Source organism: Peromyscus leucopus, chromosome 7 (genome assembly GCF_004664715.2).
Source record: "Peromyscus leucopus breed LL Stock chromosome 7, UCI_PerLeu_2.1, whole genome shotgun sequence".
In the NCBI taxonomy this organism is placed as follows: domain Eukaryota; kingdom Metazoa; phylum Chordata; class Mammalia; order Rodentia; family Cricetidae; genus Peromyscus; species Peromyscus leucopus.
Window position 1 is genome coordinate 67376333 of NC_051069.1, and position 21563 is coordinate 67397895.

The 21563-nt window shown below is 42.9% G+C and overlaps 1 protein-coding gene across 1 annotated transcript in view; it reads left to right on the top strand.

Moving 5' to 3' along the window:
* Positions 1-21563, top strand: part of LOC114687986 (glutathione S-transferase alpha-4-like) — a 36414-nt gene continuing 14851 nt past the window's right edge. Inside the window, exon 1 of the mRNA XM_037208229.1 lies at positions 1-105. Within this exon, the coding sequence (XP_037064124.1) occupies positions 1-105 (105 nt within the window). The remainder of the gene's footprint in view (positions 106-21563) is intronic.

The window sequence follows — 21563 nt, forward strand, 5'->3', positions numbered from 1 at the left end:
ATGAAGCTGGTCCAGACTCGATGCATTCTCCACTACAAAGCATCAAAGGACCACCTCTTCAGCCAAGGCCTAGGAGAGAACCCCTTCGAGTACCTCACTTGGCAGGTACATGCTGATGTACACACTTCAGAGACAGGGAAATACTTCTAGAAAGTCTAGGGTACCTCATAAATGTCTAAGTGGTCTGGTAATGTGTAGCATTGGGGGTATACCCTGATCAATTGTAATACAAACAATAAAAGAAATTAAACTGAGAAAGTAAAAATATTGATAAAAAAAAAAAAAAAAAAAAATAAATAAAAAAAAAAAAATGCAATATCAGGTAAGCCTCTCAGTATGAATAGAACATCCAGAATTAAGTCATGCAAATAGAGCTTAAATAAGTAATGAAAGGAGAGCAGATCGTCATGTTAATAGGTAATTGTCTTAGAGTTTCTATTGCTGTGACCAAAAAGCCACCCTGGACTACATGAGATGGACTCAGTCTAGGAGAGAAACAGAGCCAGCAGTGGTGGCACACATCTTTAATCCCAGCACTTGGGAATCACAAGCCTTTAATCCCAGCACTTGTGATATCATGCCAGTTGCTTGGGAAGCACACATGCCTTTAATCCCAGGAAATGATGGTTGGGCAGAGAAAGGTATATAAGGTGTGAGGAGACAGGAACTAAATGCTTTTCGACTGAGGAAGCCCTTTTGGCTAGGCTCTTTCTAGGCTTTTCGGCAGAAGCATCCCTTTCAGCTAGAGGCTTTTTCGGCTGGAGCCTTTCGGGTGAGGACTCAGAGGATTTCAGTCAGAGGATTCATGGAACTGGTGATGTGGCAGTGGCTTGTTCCTTTATCTCTCTGATCTTTCAGCATTTACCCCAATATCTAGCTCTGGGGTTTTTATTAAAAGATCCATTCTAGCCGGTTGCAGTTTATACAGAAGAGACATCTTATAAGCTAAAGTAAAAAAAAAAAAAAAAAAAAAAAAAAAAAAAAAAAAAAAAAAAAAAAAAAAAGATCCATTCTAGAATTCATGTTACAGGGCCATTCATCCTTCGAAATAGTATGCTAGAGGGGTATCGAGTTGGCTCAGGGGTTAAGAAATTGGACTGCTCCTCTAGAGGACCAAGGTTTGGGTCCCAGCATTCACATGGCAGCCAACAACCAGCTAGCTGTATGTAACCCTACTCCAGGAGATCCAACATCCTCCTCTCGCTGCTGTGAGTGTTGCATGCACGAAAAACACTCGTAAAATAAAGTTGTCTTGAAATTATAAGAAGTAAAGATTTAAAATGGCACAACAATGCTCCTTCCATGCGACAGTGAGTAAGAAAGCATGGGCGCCAGTCTGGCGGTGCACAGCTTTAATCCCAGCATCAGGCTCGCTGATTAAAAAGCCGTGACAGGTGAGCCAAGGATGGTTGATGTGCAAAGCCATAGAAAAACTGTTATGGTTACAGAGGCTCCAGCAACTCACACCTGCCTGTCACTCCGGTTGCAGGCCATCCGGCCCCTGTGAGCACCCACACTCGTGGCACACATTCACACAGATACACATATACATATGATTTAAAAAATTTTTTTAATTTGAAACAGAGTAGGTTTCATGTAGACAACATACTTAGATCTTCTTTTTTCAAGTCGTAACAGTATGTCTGTCTTTGAATTGATGTATTTAACACCATTCACATTTTACAGTAATTATCAGTGGATTTGGGTTTGTAGCGACCACGCTTGTAGCTGCCTTCCATCTATTGGCTGTCTTTGCTCTTTTTGCTTTGGTTTGGCTTGCTTTTGGGTTTTTGGACTGTGCCTTGGGAGGTTTCTCACGGTGGCATAGGAGACGCAAGATCACTGAGAAGACCACTCCAGCGTGGGAGATGATCCACCGAAACCTCTAGAGTTCAGTACGTATTTGAGGGCAGCTCCTCTCCCCCGGCAACCGGTTTCAGCCAGTGGCCTCGTGAGTCTTACACATTTCAGGAGCTCCCCCAGTCTGCTAAGCCTCCCTCTAGGAGGTTAAGTTTCACACTGGAAGGCATTTCTACACAATACTCCACCCCTTTCTCAGGCATCTTTTCGGCCTTCACTTTTGCAGTGTTTCCCAAACCTTGGAGGGAATGATATTTATTTTTTTCCATTTACAACTAACCATTGGACTACTTACTATGCCACAACAGAATCACTTATTCTCTACAATTTCACCTGTTAGGAGTCTCCATAACCTGCTTCCCTGTGGGGGGACCTGCCCCCACTTTTTCCCCCCAGGGTACTCTTGAGCAGGGAGAAATGAGGGATATGTAGATAGAAATATAGAGGAGAGAGAGACAGAAACACAGGATAGCCTTGGAAGGGCCTGGGTCAAAACCCAGCAGCCCCTTCTGTCTCTACTAAAGGGCTTTTAAAGGGAATGCCAAGGGGTGGTGGCGCAAAAGACCTCCCCACCCAGCACAGCCAAGTGCAGACACCTGGTGACCATGCACATGGTCCAGCCATCCCCTAATGCAGCCCTGCTGTGTAAAGCAAGCTCGGATCTCCCTAGGAAGCTTTTGTGGGCTCCCACACTTCCCCCTCCACAGAAAATAAGTTTCCCTCCACAACAGGCTGAGAGCACCAGCAATCTGTGGTCAAAACCAAATGTTCAGAGGGCAGTTCAACACGTGACGAAACAATAGCGGGAGCCTCCCAGCTGGAACTGCAGGCTTGCGCCCTGGATTGCAGTACAAAACACGACTTCCTTCCCGTGAAGCTGACCGGAAATCCAGCTGCAAAGTAGATGGTTGCAGCCACGATAGCCACGGCACTATTGCATCTTGCCATCTCGCCTATCTTGCCTGTCATGTTGGTAGTTAGTGTACTATGCAAGATCCATAGCCGAGCAGGACTGCCAGCCACGGTTCTTCCCCCAATAGCCTGTTCCCCCAAGAGTCTGCCAGCAAGGAGGACGCTTTCAGCTCAGTTCTAGCTTGATGTCTCCAATGTCCTGAGACGAAAGAATGCAGAATCTTCAGCAATAGGTATGGCCCTTCTAGTTCCGGCCTGCAACCACAGCATTGGCATAGCCTTTATGGCGCCTCAGGGGCCTCCCTGGTCATCAACACGTAGAGAGGTAGTCCGGCCAGCACTGGGGTACTTACCTAAGAGCTTTAAGACTGCTCCTGGGCTTTCCTTTTCCACCCTCACAAGAATGCCTTCATTCAAACTCTGTAATAGCTATTTTTTCTGTTCCTAATAGGTTTCCAAAGCTGTGGGACTCTCAAGGGTTAGCCATATATAATAAACCCTTTTATAGGAAGCATCTCTGAAGGTCTACTGCCATCCATTACAACCAAATGTCAAGTGCTCTTGGATAATTAAGGGGACACTAGAAAAGAAACATTACTGGAGACTGGAGAGATGGATCAGCAGTTCAAAGCATTTGCTACTCTTGCAGAGGACCTGGGTTTAGTTCCCAGCGCTGAAATGGCAGCTCACAACTGTCTGTACTTCCAGTTCCAGGGGATCTGATGCCTTCTTCTTGGATATGTGGGCAATGCACACATATGGTAGACTTATATGCAAACAGAACACTCATACACACGAAATAAAAATAAATCTTTTTTAAAAAAGAATGAGAAGATCTCATCATTTCTATCACCGGTTGTTAAAAGAGCAATTCTGGACGGAGGATTACTCACCCTCATTCTCAAACGCTGCTGCCGTGAGACCGTTACACATCTTCCCACCCACAATAGCTTCAGCTAGACTGGTTCATAGCGCTTGCCTCAGTCCAGGGTCATGATAGAGAAGGACTATGCTGTCCCTGTTATGTCTGTTACCGGAGCCAGCTCCTTGGTTCTGACAGATCATGACCCAGGAACCATGGTCATTGCCATGGTTAGCCACCCCTGGCTGCTAAAATGGCCTAGGTTTGGGTGTACAATTTCCAGTGGTTGTATAGTGTACACCACATACTTAACCTGTAGGTTAAGTTTAATCTTTTTCACCTGTATTGTTCCATTTTCTCCTCCTTTTTACCCCATTAGGAAACTTCCACTCCGGTTCTGGCATTTCAGAGGCGGATGAGCACAGAACATTTTGTCAGTCCTTTCCCTAGGAATTCCTCCTTGTCATAACCACATGTTCTTCTGAGTGACCTGAACAGGCCCCGTTGTCTGCTTTCTTGTCTTCACCCACTTCTGGATGTTTGGTCCCTCAGGATAAACCCAGTTTGTATGCTGTTCTAAATCACACAGACCCCTAAAGCCTCTCCATGACATAAAGATCACATCCCAAGGGCCCAGTGAAACCACTAAAGCCCCATACCAAACTCAATGTCCCTGCAGAAATAAGTTCTTTCTCAGCTCTCCTGTGAACACAGTCCCAGCCTCATCTGTGTGCCAGAACACGGGTTTCTCCATCTTGCATATTTAAATCAGATCTGGAGAGGCGTGACGTACCACTTCAACCTTGCTTTCTCAGCACTGATTCTTCCCATCTGTGGCGGTTTGAATAGGAATGGCCTCCATAGACTCGTGTGTGTGAATGCTTGGCCCATAGGGAGTGGCACTATTAGGAGGTGTGGCCTTGTTGGAGGAAGTGTGTCACTGTGGGGTGGGCTTTTGAGGTCTTATAAGCTTAAGTCTGGTCAGTGTGATACAGTTTTTCCTTCTGTCTCCGTGGATCAAGATTTAGGACTCGCAGCTGGGTGGTGGTGGTGCATGGCTTTAATCCCAGCACTCAGGGAGGCAGAGGCAGGCAGAGCGCTGAGTTTGAGGCCAGCCTGGTCTACAGAGTGAGTTCAAGGACAACAAAGGCTACAAAAAGAAACCCTGTCTCAGAAACTACCCCCCACCTCCCACCGCCCCAAAAAAAGGATGTAGAACTCTCAGCTGCTTCTCCAGCACCACGCCTGCCTGCATGTTGCCATGTTTCCTGCTATGATGATAATGGACTGAACCTCTGAACTGTTAGCGAGCTGCCCCAATTAAATGTTTTCCTTTATAAGAGTTGCCGTAGTCATGGTGTCTCTTCACAGCAATAGAAACCCTAACTAAGACACCATCTTTGGATGTAAGGAAGGGCTCTTAAGGATCTCTAGGATGACAAGGTTCACAAGAGTCAGGGAACTTATGAAACTTGCAAGACTCATGAAGCTATCTATGCCTTGAGGTTGAATTAGTAAACGGGTATCAGGGGGAGGAGACTCTTTTGGGCATCATCCTACCAGGATTCTTCGATGCAAAACAGAACAGAACAAAACAAACAGTTCTCCCCTTGAAGAGGATAAGATGATTGCTCTAGAGCCAAACTTGAGTGACCATGGCTGGGGAACACAGCTTTTGTTTACTCCAATCGGAGAAATTCTGTGCTCCGATGTGGAAGTGAGAGACTAGGAGTTAGAGTTTAGACTCTAGACAGACTCCCCTGGTAAGGAGACAGATAGGGAGAGGAACTGAGGATGGGTAAGAAAGGTGGCAGATTTTCAAGATGGTGGGCCTCTTCCTCAGTCAGGTCTAGCCACCCATCCTCAATTAGCACATTAAAAGAGCCTATTTAAAAGTGGAAAGCAGGAAAAGGAGATTTAATCAATATGGCCATATTGGGAAGAAGAACAGGGGATTCAGCCATCCCCCATTCTTCCAGCTTCAAGTCTTTCTTCCAGGGCCTGAAGTGAGATCAAAGTTTAAACAGAGAGCCAAGGGTATGCACATCCAAGCAGTCCTGGTCTCAGTGTCTGGTCCACGAAAACTCAACATTCTTCTAGGCTCAGTGTCATCTTGTAGGGTGCTCTGACAAGTTGTTAGAGACTGTGTGAAAGAAATCACGTCCCAGAAGGCAAGCTGCCCTTCTAGTCAGGACCTTCCCCTTGTCCCATCACAAGAGTCCTGGGGGGATTCCTATTTCTTTGAGGTCCATTGTTCAATAGTCTGATAGTCAGATTAATAGACACAAAGTGTCTCTTTCAAGTATCTTTATTTCTGCCAGGCCCGTTACAGAAACTTAACCCATTATGCATTATGCAACAGTTTTGAGAAGCAGCGCTTTTTAAGAGGTGATGAGGTCCATGAGGGCTCTGCTGTCATGAGTGGATTAATGTTACTGAGGAGGGGGTTAGATATCGAAGAACCAGCCTGTCTCCATCTCCAGCTTCAAAGTCATCTTACATAAAGACAAATTAGGTTCATTCCTGTTTATGATTAACACTCTGTTTCTCAAAGATTGGGCTATGTCCCAGCTGTAATCTTAACTACAAATGGTTCTGTACTGCCTGTTCCACAAGTAGCAATCATGTCTTCATTTCCAAAAATTGTTTATAACCATCTCCCTCATTCCACCACACAGGGTCAAATGAAAGAAAAGAATCCCCCATTACTGAGAAAGGAAGAGAGGGTCAGAGTCATGCATTCACTAGGAACCCACTCCTAAGATGAGTGCATGACTTTACCCCCTCCCTTTCTCATTAAGGAGGTTTTCTTTCACTTTACCCTGTCTTGTAGAATGAGGCAGTAGATAGCCTTCCTTCCAGGCCCCTCCATTTTGGATTGCCCAACCTGTAGAACTATACGTGAGCCTTTAATAAGTATTCTGTTTTAGCAGCCCAACAATGGACCATAGCATGATGCTCCCTTTCTCCTGCTCGCCACTGTTGCTCATGACTTTGCTGACATACAATCAATCCACAGATCTACAGGCTATGACCATTCCATGTGTTGCTGCTATAGTTATTTTGAAAAATGTGCATTTATTTGTATGTTTATATTACCTAGCTCCCCCAAATAGAATGTAAACAGGGCCAGCACAAGAATAGGAATCGCCATCCCCCTCAGTAGTGCCAACACCCCAAAAGAGTGCACTCGGGACTGTTAGATAAGCCATAGAAAGTTTCTAGAGCACACCAGTTCTCCCCGGGGAACAAAGTGTTAACCGAACTGTGAGTGTAAAGTGAAGCCTGGCGGCGGAGGCGTGCGCATTTCCTAAATGCTCACTGGCTGGTGGCTGGAGATTTCAATCAAATCTGAAGGGCTATGAACTTTCATTTAATAGCTTCTGTCTCGAGTGCCTGGAGACCGGGTCGTAGAAGAATAAGGTTAGTGTGTGTGTGTGTGTGTGTGTGTGTGTGTACACTCCTTTTGCACTGACTAGTTACACTAAATCTACAGCTTATCATCAGCAGTTGGTTTAATTTTATGACTTATTTGATGTTCATTTTATCAAAGTTTGTTTAGGCCAGATAAAAGGCACAATTTTTTTCTGCGGAGAAGATAAGTGATTGTTACGATCTAGGGGTCCTGATAGGGTTCGTTTTCTCTGCCAATTAAATTATTAAAAGGCAGGAAAAATCTTGACCTCAAGAAGGTGTCAGTGAAGAGATCGCAAACACCTCAAACAGGAGTAGACCGAATCAGCGGCTTGAAGAAAGGCATTTACTGGGGATAAGGAAGTGCACACACGCAGCGGACACACGGAGAAAAAGACCCTCTGCAGAGCACACACATGCAGCGGACACATAGAGAAAAAGACCCTCTGCAGACCAGAGGCCGAAAACTTCAGTCTCTTCTCCAGGGCTGGGGTTTACGTCTCTGAAGAGTTTTTCTCCACTTAATTTAGGGTTGGTCAGTTTGAAGGAAGGCTGTTTTTCTGGCCTGCAACTGTTGCGTAAACATGTCCTGATTCAGCTTGGAACTTGCTGAACTAGTTTATCAGCAGTGGGCCGGCTGGTAGGAGAAAGTGAGCCTCCAAGGCCCTTGTTTTAAGGGACTTGGCTTTTGTCTCAAGCCTGGAGGGGGTAGAAGAAGCCAGCCATCTTGGAAGATCATCTTTATTACTTACCCAAACTCCCCTCCCTATCTGTCTACTTACAGGGAGTCTGTGTGACTCCTAGTTTCGTGAACCTGTTTGTACACAGCTTATATATGACTGGGCACGCTAAAACCCCCTCAATCCGTTATATATTTACTGTAACTTCAAAAGTAAGTACATAAGATTTAAGTGGGGTTTTAACTGATTGGTTGACGTAAGATGCAAAGCAGAATTTGAAAATCCTTATTAGTATGTGAACGACTATATGTTTTTTTTTTCCTCCCTAGGAAAATCTCAAATATTTTTTACCTATTTAAAAAGGAGATAGGCACCAGCCATGGTGTGATATAGTGCTTCAATAGTAAACAAAATCTTTCTGCATCTATGTGTGTTATGATCTATTACGCGGGCGGTGGGGGTGGGGTGGGGGGCGGGGCGCGAGGGTATCCCTGGCGTGCAGGGAAACATGCTGGGCAGATGCACCCCATGCAGGGCCGCGGCCAGTGATACACACCCCAGACGTTGCATCCACGTGGAGAGTTCATTGTAATAGAGAGATAAAGAGGTGGAGAGACAGAAATAGGGAGAGGGAAAGGGAGATGGGGAGAAAAGGGGGTGCACGCCTCGTGAGAGGAGAAGGCAGAAGAAGGAAGGGAGCGGAGTTTTTCCTTAAAAAGAGACTTTTACTTCCAGACACAGGGTGGCGCCAAGGGGCGGGATCAGAATATTAACAATGAATCTACTCCACGTGTTGGGAAGATTTAACCCAAATGATCACACCCTGGAGTTTTCCTCCCTGTCCTACCCTGCCCTACTCCTGCAGGGAGCTGTGCTAAGCCGAGGAGCGGGCGGCTCTCCGAGACAAGCTCTGATTCATTTGTCGTTTTTTTCAGACTTGTGCCCTAGCCTTTAAATACCACATGGCAGCTCACTTGGTTTATTCTTGAGTAGCTGCGACGAGGACCTAGGTAGACAAGAGTCTCTTTCTTGGCTTTACATTTTTCACCTAAGCAAACGTATAAGCCCTCGGGATTTTGTGAACATAAACCAATCTACTTAATTGATAAGAAGTTTAGTTTCTGAGTATGGAAGATAGGGAGAAGATAATACAAGCGTCTCAGTCAGGCCCCTGTCTCACAGGAGTGGCTGCAATAAAAGTCCACGTAACAGAGAGCTTTTTGGAGGGGCTGGTTTCAAGCAGGAGCCTATGCTAGCTGGCGACATCAAACACGAAGACCCATGTCCCATGTTAGCCCAGTGGTTAGTTCATGGGGAAAGTAGACAAAGGTTATATGCTGTCCCCAGGTTGAATTTTCTTTTTCTTTCTTTCTTTTTTTTTTCTTTCTTTCTTTCTTTTTTTCTTTTTTTTTCTTTCTTTCTTTTTTTTACTTATCTATATCTATCTCTCTATCTATCTAACTATCTATCTATCTATCTATCTCTCTCTCTATCTATCTATCTATCTATCTTTCTATCTATTATTATGTATACAGTGCTCTGTCTGCATGTATGCCTGCAGGCCAGAAGAGGGCGCCAGATCTCATTACAGATGGTTGTGAGCCACCATGTGGTTGCTGGGAATTGAACTCAGGACCTCTGGAAGAACAGACAGTGCTCTTAACCTTTGAGCCATCTCACCAGCCCTGAATTTCATTCTAGACTCAGTTTCCCAAACTTTGTCTGGGTCAGGTCTCCTCATTTCTTTTCCTTAAAAAAAAATTTTTTTTTAAATGTGTGTGGGTGTTTTGTCTGCATGTATGTCTGTGCACCACGTCTGTACAGTAGGGTGTCAGATCCCCCGGAACTGGAGTTACAGACTGCAGTGAGCTGCCATGTGGGTGCTGGAAATTGAACCCCAGTCTTCTGAAAGCTAATGCTACCAACAGTTGAGCTATCTCTCCAGCCCCGACCTCGACCTTCCTAACAGGCACCTAGAAACTGCTGCTGGTGGTCCAGCAGCATACTCTGGAGAATGCTGCCTGCTTCTTACAAAAATAAGGTTCTTCTTGTCTCACATGCAAGTGTTGCTGTCATCTTTGAGGGAGAAGGGTCCTTTCTTTAGGTTGCTGTGTTTGTTTATCGATTTGCACATGCCCTTTCAATCTCGTAACTAATCAAATGAGTTACCAATGAATGGATGTGAAAAACACTATTGGCCTTGTACAAATGAGGACACTGAGGCTCATAGAACTTAAGAAACTAGTTAAAAAGAGAGGTACACTTTTTCTCTTATTGCTCGATTAAACGAGGACCCTGTTCATGCTCAGTAAGCACTCTACTACTAAGCTATACCCCCAGCCCTGTTTTCACTTTGTGTTTTGACGCAGAATCTCACTAAATTGCCCAAGCTGGCTATGAACTCTCTTTGTAGCCCAGGCAGCCCTAGAACTTCCCATCCTCCTGCCTCAACCTCCAGAGTAATTTACAGGCCTGGGATACAGAGCCAAAATTTGAACTGGTACCTCATGCAATTGTATTAGGAGAAGTATGCTTCTGTTTTCTAGAAGATTTTGGACTTACTTCTTTTTTTCTAAGCAGTGACCCAACTAGCCAAAAGCTGTCACACATGGCTACTTTCTGCTCAAGCCAGCTGAGGTCTGGGTTGACGAGCACTACACAGGCTCACGCTCTGAATCCTTGTGGGTGGGACTCACCTCTCAAGGTCATCATACCAAAAGCCCACATGGTGAACAAGCCCAGTTTAACTCAGCACATACTCGGATAACTCTTGAAAAGTAGGAACCAGAGCCGGGCCGCGGTGGTGGTGGCGCACGCCTTTAATCCCAGCATTCGGGAGGCAGAGACAGGCGGATCTCTGTGAGTTCGAGGCCAGCCTGGTCTACAGAGCGAGATCCAGGAAAGGTGCAAAGCTACACAGAGAAACCCTGTCTCGAAGAAACAAAACAAAAAATGAAAAGGAAGAAAGAAAAGTAGGAACCAGAGGTTTTTGATTTGTTGGTTCTCAAGTCCAACCCTGCCTTTCAGAATTCTGCTCTCAAACAGCAGGCCAAGCCAGCCTTGAGGAGCAGGCCAGTAGGTAGAAAGCGTTCCTCTGTGGTCTCTGCTTCAGATCCTGACTTGGCTTCTTCCCTCAACAGACTGTGGCCAGAATATGGAAAGCAAATAAGCTGCTTTCAGTCAGAGTTTTTAATCATAGCAACAGAAAGCAACTAACAGCAGAAAGTAAACTAAGACATTCTGTTAAGGCTCTGCTCAGTTTCTATACTGCTGGATTATATGTACACCTCACTCTGTGTGTGTGTGTGTGTGTGTGTGTGTGTGTGTGTGTGTGTGTGTGTGTAACCCAGGACTTCTTGCTCATGAAGCAAATATTCTAATACTGCCCCCCCAACACATAGGCCACCAATGTAGTATTTTGTTTGTTTTTGTTTTAAGATTTTATTTCTTTCAGTATACTTAACCCAAAAAAAGTGTGATAACTTTTTATCTATTTTTTGTTTGTTTATTTATTTGTTTATTTATTGGCAAAAACTTTAATCTCTATGTGTGAGGTTGATCTCATTGACTATAATGTATTTTAGCAAAATATATTTGGGAACAACATGTCTGATAATGTTGGGTCCCAGGGACACACAAATAATGGGGAACAGACCACCAAAGTCTATGAACCAGAAGCAAATGTTATTCCAGACACTCCCAGGCAAAAAGAAGCTTACCAGTTAACTGGGACCACAGTCAGAGTTCAGGCTTCTGATACCGTGGCAAGGGGGTGGGGCTGAGCCCCTTTTTATAGTAAAGGCTAAGCATCAGGTATGGGACAAAAGGATTTTTACAATCTTGAGGTTAAGCTTAGAGTCATGTTTTGTCTTAGAATTTACAGTTTCCACTTAGCAGGGTCTTAGTTAAATGGTGTTTGCAGAAGCCTGCAGCTTTCCTGACACAGCTCTTCCTGACCCGTAGCTGCGTAGCTGCGAAGGTACAGAACAATGCAAGGTAGAAAGTCACTCAGGGGTCGTCCTTAAAGGTTACAGGAATGTAAAGCTGGGAGTCACGCAGAAACAACTTGTTAAAAGTTAACCTTGGTCCACTGCAGGTGTCAGTTGTAAGGGGAGAGGGGTTAGAGTTAGAAGTTAGCCCCTGGCTGTAAAGCAGAGAGCCATTTTTTTCCTGTTGTTTTGTTTTGTTTGTTTGTTTTTTAAAAATTTATTTATTTATCAGGTATACAGTATTCTTCCTGCGGGCCAGAAAAGGGCACCAGATCTCATTACAAACGGCTGTGAGCCACCATGTGGTTGCTGGGAATTGAACTCAGGACCTTTGGAAGAGCAGCCCAGTGCTCTTAACCGCAGAGAGCCATTGTTAAAAGCTAACCTTTAGTCACTGACAGAGCTGATGACTGTCAGCTTTCATTTTTTTCTAGGTTTACAACTTTATATTCCTATATTCTTGGACCTTTCAATAAAGCTCTCTGTACACAGAGTGGATGCTAAATAATTTTGCTAGATGACCAGACACTTAGAAACGTGCACCATGATTCCCTTGCCTCAGTCTGGGATGTGTGCCACTGTGTCCAGGTGCCACTATTTATTTATTTCTGGTTTTTCGGGACAGGGTTTCTCTGTGTAGCTTTGGTGCCTGTCCTGCTGGATCCTACTCTATAGACCAGGCTGGCCTTGAACTCACAGAGATCTGCCTGGCTCTGCCTCCCGAGTGCTGGGATTAAAGGCATACACCACCACCGCCCAGCCAGCCACTTTATTTTGTTGTTGTTGTTGTTGTTGTTCATGAAGAAGTGATTACTGGGGAAAAAAAGCAGCACTTTGCATATTTAAAAATAACAATTCAGAATTTTGTATTTGACAAAATTACTTTGCACAATCAAGCCAAGGGCCCAATGTCACAACTTGTGTGATGAACTTGTTGGTGCGCTGCATTAGAATCAAATTAGCTCCATAATGAATTGTCATGTTTTAAACAATTGAGTAAATTGGCAGCCGACTCAAGCAGAACCCAGGTGAGTGACATCGAAGAGTGAGTGTCCTTGTTTCTCTCCACCTTTTAAATCCTTTGTTCCTTTGTGGACTGCTCTGGGTTTAAGAGAGTTTGGGGGTGCTCCTTGTGTTTTTATTCTCTTTCTTTCTTTCTTTCTTTCTTTCTTTCTTTCTTTCTTTCTTTCTTTCTTTCTTTCTCTCTTTCTCTCTTTCTCTCTTTCTCTCTTTCTCTCTTTCTCTCTCTCTCTCTCTCTCTTTCTTTCTTTCTTTCTTTCTTTCTTTCTTTCTTTCTTTCTTTCTTTCTTTCTTCTTTCTTTTTTGACTAATACAAGAAATACTGGTTGTAGATCTCTGAAAATCTGGTAGCATTCTGCGTTGAGTCCAGCTAGGCCCAGCTATTCTTAAGTTGGAAGGCATTTCATTTCTGCTTCAATCATCTTATTTATGGTCTGCTTAGGTTGTTGACCTCTTTTTTGTTTACATTTGGTAGTTTGGGTGCACCTAGAAATTCATTTGTTTCCTTCAGACTTTTATAATTAAGCATAGGTTTCTAAAGCATTCCCTTATGCTAGTTTGACTTTCTTTGGTATCTGTTGTAATGTTTCCGTATTCATTGCTGATTCTGTCCATCTGGGTTCTCTCTTGCTTAATTGGATCAACAGTGTGTTGAGCTTGTCTAGCATCTTCAAGAACCAGCTCTTTGATTCATCGAGTCTTTGTGTTTCTTTGTTTCCATTTCATTCATTTTGCTCTAGTTTGATTTTTTTCTTCCCAGCTACTAGATTTGGGTTTGGTTTGTTCTTGATTTTCCAAATTCTTGAGTTGTATCATTAAAGCATTTATTTGTGCTCTTTCTAAGTAAAAACTACATTATATATATAATATATAATAATAATACATTATATATATAATATTAAAAATATATATTTTATTTTACATCTGTGAATGTTTTGCCTGCATGTAAGTGCACCAAATACATACAGTGCTCAAGGAGGCCAGCAGAGGGCATCTGGTTGTCTTGGAACTGGAGTTGGAACTGGAGTTATAAGCAGTTGTGAGCTTCCAGGTGGGTCCTGGGAACTGAACCTGGATCCTCAGCAAGAGCAACAATGGCTCATAACTGCTGAGCCATCTTTCTAATCCTCTTCCTAATTTCCAGAGCATAAGTTTCCCTCTTAGGGCTGGTTTTAATGTGTTCCAGATATTTTTGTTGTGTTTGTTTTAATTTTCTTTTGATTTTAGGACTTTTCATAAATTTCCTTATTATTTTTTTGACCCAGCCATCATTCAGTAATGTGGCTTTTAATCTCCATCAGTTTGTATAACTACTAATAATTTATTGATTTTAGGCTTTATTACATTGTGGTCAGATAGAATATATGAAGTTATTTCACTGTCTCTGACTTTGTTAAGATTTCTTTTGTGTCACAGTATATGGCCTATTTTAGAGAAGACTCAGTGGACTGCTGAGTAGAGTATACATTTTTTAGTGTTTGGGTGGAATGTTCTGTAGATATCTGTTAGGTACATTTGATGTATGATGTCATTTAATTCAGATGTTTCTCTGTTTAATTTTTTTGTCCAGGTGACCTGTCTATTGGAGAATGTGGGTAATAAAGTTAGCTAGCTCTTAACTTGGTATTTTCTTTTCTTTTTTTCTTTTTGTTTGTTTGTTTTTGATTTTGTTTTTCGAGACAGGGTTTCTCTGTGTTGTTTTGAGCCTTTCCTGGATCTCGATCTGTAGACCAGGCTGGCCTTGAACTCACAAAGATCTGCCTGGCTCTGCCTCCTGAGTGCTTTTTTTTTTTTTCTTTCTTTCTTTCTTTCTTTTTTTTTCTTTCTTTCTTTCTTTTTTTTTTGTACATGATTTATTTAATTTTATTTTGTGTGCATTGGTGTGAGGGTGTCAGATCCCCTGGAAGTGGAATTATAGACAGTTGTGAGCTGCCCTGTGGGTGCTGGGACTTGAACCCAGGTCCTCTGGAAGAGCAATCAGATGCTTCCTAAGCACTGAGTCATCTCTCCAGGCCCAACTTGGTATTTTCTAACTTGTCATTATGATTAACATATTTCATGCTATTTTGTAGACATGTTCTTACCTGGAAAAAAAAAGTCTTGTGGCAGTAATGGAAGACTCCCAAGTCCCCATTAAATATTCCAGTTCAAGCAGGCCTGCCTCTTTGCTGATGTTAGGAAAGATTTTTTTTTTCCCCAGAGGTATTCATGAAACCATTATATCAATTCCTGGTTCCTTTCTCCAAATATCAGAGACAGTCTCAAATAATATACCCTTGATGGGTATAGTTTGTTCTTACGTCTCAAGTTTTGAGTGACAGCATTTATACAGCATGCCATTTATGCACAAAATAAAAGGCTAATTTTAAAGACTGCTATTTCTGAATGAAAGAATGGGTGTGGATTTGGGTGGGTGTGTGAATGGGGAGGATCTGGGAGGTGATGGGGGAGGGGAAATTGTAATAGAAATATATTGTATGAAAAAAGTATATTTTCAATAAAAATGGTTTCTTCTATCAAAAAAAAAATGCTATATCTGCTCAAGAAGTGGGACACTGTTGACAGCCTAGAATGCTCAAATGCTGCTCCCCAGTCATGGCCACATGTTCATAAGAGCAACCCATTTGCCTGCCTTTGTGCTTTTTCTCCATAGCTTTACCTCACGTGTGTGCATCCCTGCACGAGAACTTTGCTTACCCTATTATAGCTAGACACGGAGGCAAAGCATGGAATGTGTACTAGTTTGCTTTTCAACCTATTTTTTTTTTTATTTATTTATTTATTTATTTATTTTTACATATAGCTTATGATGCAGACAGAGACCAATTATTTATTTGTAATTGTACTAGATTGCTTTTCTGCATTTCATCACCTATTTTTTTGTTTTTTTTTTACTGCTGCCCTTTAGGGAGCTCTGAACCAGGAGTCATGGAAGCCAAACCCAAGCTCTACTACTTTTGTGGCAGAGGCAGGATGGAGTCCATCCGCTGGCTGCTGGCTGCCGCAGGAGTGGAGGTTGGTTCCGGGTGGGGGATGGTACTTAAGTCTCCATCTCCTTCTTCCCTTTCTTTCTGTTTTCCTAGATAAGAGAAAGCGGGGTGGGGGTGGGGAGGATTACAGTCCTGCTGTGCAGGGGAAGAGGGGAAGATGAAGTTCTGGGAGAGTCTGAAGCTCCTAGACATGAAAAGATCTTGGTGGAAGAACTGTACCTCTAGCTCATTCCCTCCACTGGGACTGGTTGGTTTTTCTGAGGCCTTTTAACCCCTGCCTCAGCACCCCACTAATGGAACATTCATGGCTGCCAGCTGGAGCCCCAGCCCACATGTGAGATCTGCTGACTGGCTCTTCCCTAACTCCAAACCCCTCCCACCGGCTTTATAGAGATGTCCTGGAATTGTCTCTGTCACCTTGCTTGCCGTCTCCTCTGGAACAAGGGCTCAGTGTGGTCTTTGTTTTCCACCATCCACTTAGTCTGTGCATCCGTCCCACACCATCTCAAGATGTGAAGGACAAAACCACCCTCCCAGAGCTTTAGGAACCCATCAGTAAATGACTACAGCCTCACCGGAGTAGGATCTTTGGGTCTCAAAGAGGAAGAAGAGTGGGGAGGGAAAAATCACTGGAGAAGTTTGAGGCAAAGACAAGCATTTGGAGGAAGGGAAGAGCTGGTCTAGGCAAAGAAAATGGGAAAACAGGGGCTTGGGGATTCTTGATGTAGGTAAACTCCCCAAAGGTCTTCTTCCGGTCCCTTCAGGCTCATCCAGCCAGTAGCCCCCCAGCCACATGCATTCCAGGATAGCTGTGAATGCAGTCAACATGTTAGTAAATGACAACATCATGTCACAGTGTCAAAAGGCTGGACACCCCTGACAGCTGATCTCTAAATACACACCCTGCCATGCTTTTAGGTGGGAGCTGACAGCTTCATGGTTCCCTTTTAGGTTTTATTCTGAAGGCTATAAGGCATTTCCAAAGGATGTCAGAATTTCTCTCTCCTTGCTTCCTATCTTAAAGTTATAACAATGTCTCTCTTTCCTTAATCTAGTTTGAAGAAGAATTTCTTGAGACAAGAGAACAGTATGAGAAGTTGCAAAAGGGTGAGCCTTGACGTATTCTTACCGGAATGCTGTCTTACCGGAAAAAGTAAAAACGTGTTTATATCCGTCACATAGAATGCAGGTCTCAGGAACGGCAGCTACTAGAAGGGGCTGGCACCAACATTTCTACACACATTGGCTTATTAATCCCTGCTTTCCTGATGCAAAGCTAATGTATCGACATCTGATCTCTGTAGCCTTCATACAGACCAAGCATCCGACAGCACTGGCCTCAATTAATATAATAGTATAGGTTTCTTAGTTCTGAGTGGCTCAGCCCCTGACTCCCTTTAACAAGTCTTGTCTTGGTGGCTGGGGGCAGGTCAGGATAGCCTCTACGTTTTGTAGTTCATACCCATTTTTTTCATAGATTTATCAAATTATGGCACACAGGATAGACTTGAGACTGAGCCATATCCATTTTTTACTTTTAAAATTTGTTCTCTGACAATTCCATTCATGTATATGAATTATTTTGATAATATCCCATTACCTTCTCTTATCCCTCCCTTCCACCCACTGAATGCTTTCTTCTTTCAATAAGTCCCCTTCCTACTTTTATGGCTTTTCTTTTGGATACACTGAATTTAATTAGAATTGTTTGCATGAGCATGGTTTGGAGGTTATTTACCAGAGCATGAGCAATTGACAAGTGGCTACACCACTGAAGAATATGACTCCCCTCCTCCAGTATCCACTAACTGTCAATGGCTCCTCAAGAAGAAAGGTCCTCATGTATCCGTGATGGAATGCTGATGGACCCAATCTTGAACTAGTCACAGTAACCACAGCTGCTGTGATTTCATCGATGCAGTGACCCATACCCCCCATTTTAGAGCATCCCTCCCCATCCTCCCACTCTTACACTCACTCTGACCCCTCTTTCAAGACGCTGCCTAAGCCTCGGAGAGAGTGATATAAATGTCCTGGGTAGGCACCAGTTACTTTCTCAGCTCTTTGGTCACTAGTGAACCTCTGCATTAACTGCCACCCACAACAAGATGAAACATTTTTTGGCCAAGGTTGACCTCAGCACTAGTATGTGAGCATAAATATAAATATTTAAAAGGTAGTTGGACAATGTGTCTGTTTAGCAAGACAAAGTAGTAGATACTGTCTTGAGTTTGTGACCTCTCAGCCATAGACCTTGGACCGAGTTACAGCATGAACCCTTCCTGATGGGGGGCAGGGTCTAAATTCAATCAGAAAGTAGTTGATTAGCCCCATAATAGTCATACCACTATTGCGCCAGTTAGCACATTTTGCAAGGCAGATCAGTATTGTAGCATGCAGGGTCTACATCTGGGTGAGATCATCGATGAGTTTGCTCCTCAGTAGCCTACATAGCATGTTACGGTAGGATAAAAGCAGGGATGAGACTTCCAGTTCAGTCCAAACTTGATTTCTCTATGTCCTGAAACCAAAGTGAGTGGGGTTTTCAAAAGGAGGGTCTAATCACTTAGCTCTGGTGAGAAACCAAGACCAATGCAATAACTGCCTTATTTGGGGGCCTCTGGGACCTCCCAAACCAATGACTTCCAAGGAGACTCCTATACCTGGTATTTAGTTATAGTATATTAATTTTTTAATATAATGAACCCAAAACAGGCTAGCTCTGGGAAAACAGAAACAACCATTGTACAGCAGTACATGCACATGTTCAGTGTGATTCATCTGTGGGTGTTCGCCTCTCCTCTCTCTTTTAAAAAGGTATTTTTAATTTGTATCAGTAGCTTGGGGGGGCCAGCCTCCAGCTATCACCAGGGTATGCAAAAAAATCCACAAAGGTGGTGAGGGCTTAGGAAAAATTCTTATCTATCTGAGGGCTAGAGTTTTTCTGTCTGAGAGTATTTAGAAATAAGTTTATATCTATCTGAGGGGTAAAATAAGGAAACACACACTTTTTGATCATAACTTACCTCTTTTACTTCATCTAGAAAGATCTCTTTGTCTGAAAATCTGTCTCCACATGTTATATCCCACATTGTTACATTCTCCATACAGCCAAGTTACATTTCACATTGTTACATCCTCCATACATTCTCCACACAGCCACATACCTCTTTTGCACCCTTACATCTACACATTTCTTCTCACTACTCTGTTGTATTCCTTCACATATTATTACATCATTTATTCACTCTTTATTCACTCGTTCTCTCATTCATTCACTCTCTCATTTTACTCTCACATTTCTTCTTTCTCTCTGCCTATACAACTACATGCCTCACTCAGCATGCACACCTAGACACACTCACACGATCACTCTTACCCTTTGCCCAGTTCTTACACCATTCCTTCACACTGCTTGCTCTCCTGACAGCCAAACTCTGCACAATTACATGTTACATTTTCAGGGTCCAACCCAATCTCATAGCACATGCTAAGTCACAGTTTCTCTCAGGCTAGGACGCCTCCACTGTTTTGAGCAGGAGACAGTGTGGGACAGCAGAGAAGCCTGGACAAAGTCAGAAAGTTCACTGTCGTTAGCTTAGCTGTTCTGAGACCAAGTCTCAGAAGCCATGGGTTGTTATAAAATTATATATAAATACCAGGTATAGGAGTCTCTCTGGAAGTCATTGGTTTGGGAGGTCCTAGTCATTGAGTTTGGTAGATTACACTCACTTCCCTTGGCATCTGAGATGCCGTCTATAATAGAAAATAATTAAACTAAATAGTGCCAAAGATATTTTCTTACTTTCTTGATCTGGGTTTTGAAAAAAAAAAAAAAAAAAATCTCTGAGAAAGATGCTCAGCTTCTTGGAGCAGTCATTGTTTCTAACCGGTCACTCATAAGCACAGTGCCCAGCACTAACATTCAGTGTTGAATGAATGTGGAAATCTCCTGGTGATGTAATACAGCCAGTGAGCCTCCCCATTTGTCATAATTCTGGTATTTGCAAAGAATGATTGCAAGGTCATCTACTTAATGAAACTATGTAAGTGAACAGACAGAGACTATTACACATCAGAAAGCAAACTGAGAGAAGCCAGAGACTTGCCTACCACATCTGGGAAGAGAGAGACACTGGCTTTGGAGAGCTATCTTGCTTCTTACAATGGTGTTCACCATCTTCTAGTGCCGTTGACTCAAGTGAGCTGTATTAGAAATCAGAGAGATCCTGCTGGGCAGTGATGGTGGTGCATGCTTTTAATTTCAGCACTCTCGGGAGTCAGAGGCAGGTGAATCTGTGAGTTCGAGGTCAGCCTGGTCTAGAGTACGTGTTCCAGGATACCCAGAGCTAGCTTCACATAAAAACCCTGTCTCAGAAAAAAAAAGAAAGGAAGGAAGGAAGGGAGGGAGGGAGAGAGAGAGAGAGAGAGAGAGAGAGAGAGAGAGAGAGAGAGAGAGAGAGAGAGAGAGAGAAAAGAAAGAAAGAAAGAAAGAAAGAAAGAAAGAAAGAAAGAAAGAAAGAAAAAAAAAGAAAAGAAAAAAAAGAAAAAGAAAAAGAAAAAGGAAAAGAAAATCAGAGAGGTCCTATGGCCATTACAATGCACTAGTGAAGTATGGCTCCAAGTTTGGGCAAAGTTTCTTAATCATGATGACACTGTGCAGATGTTAATGGGAATTGAAGATCTATTCCCTTCTTCATGAGAAGAGCACCATGTTTATCTTTACACACATTATAATCACAAATTACACAAAGACCTTTGGTCAACAGTGAACTACATACATGAATGGTATTCTCAGAAGACAATTTTGCCTAGTGACTCTGTAGGCATCTTAGTCTGTGTGAGTACATGTATGCTACAGTGTCCACACAAGGACAAAATCACCTCACACACAAGTCTCAGAAGGTTTCCCTGCTGTTGAGCAATATTAAACTGCATCTATGTAAACACTTGGTTTTGATTCACTTGGGTTATCGGCATTGTTTTGTAGGTATTCTCTCCTTTCAAGAGTCCTGCTAAATAGATATTCTTGTTAGAGGTAGGACGCTGAAGCTCGGGGAAGTAGCCCGCTCAAATGTGCACGGCTAGAGGGACGACTGTGTGTGATGTGTTTTTGTGGCTGGATCCTTCCTGCTGCCATGTGTGCCTATAGCAGCACGCGACGTGCTTTCATTTTTTTATTTTTTTAAGATTTTTTTTAATTTATTTATTTATTTATTTATTTATTTATTTATTATGTATACAGCGCTCTGTCCGCATGTGTCCCTGCAGGCCAGAAGAGGGCACCAGATCTCATTATAGCAGGTGGTTGTGAGCCACCACGTTGCTGGGAATTGAACTCAGGACCTCTGGAAGTACTGCTAGTGCTCTTAACCACTGAGCCATCTCTCCAGTCCACGTGATGTGCTTTTAAAAGAATGATACTCCCTGACTTCAGTCCCAACTCAGAATATCTGGGGATAAGGCATTCTTAGCAGCCTTTCATGCCCAAAGACTTTTTTTTACACAGCTTAAGCTTTGAGAACCAGAAATTATATGTATTTATGTACACATAATTTACTCTATATTTATATAAAACACATATATAAAACAAGTTTTTATATATATATATTAGAGTAAATATAGAAAAATCTTTTTACATTGCTGTTGTTCAACACACAAAAAAGCATGAAGTAATCAAAGCTCAGATTTGACACGAAACAAGTGATTGGCGTTTCTTACCTCCTGGGGTCTGTCCTTCAGCATTTTAACTAAAAAATGACTCCATTCCGTGGAGTAGAGTTTGGCCTCTCTCGCAGACCTGCGTGATCATAGCTTCTACCACATTTGCTACAAC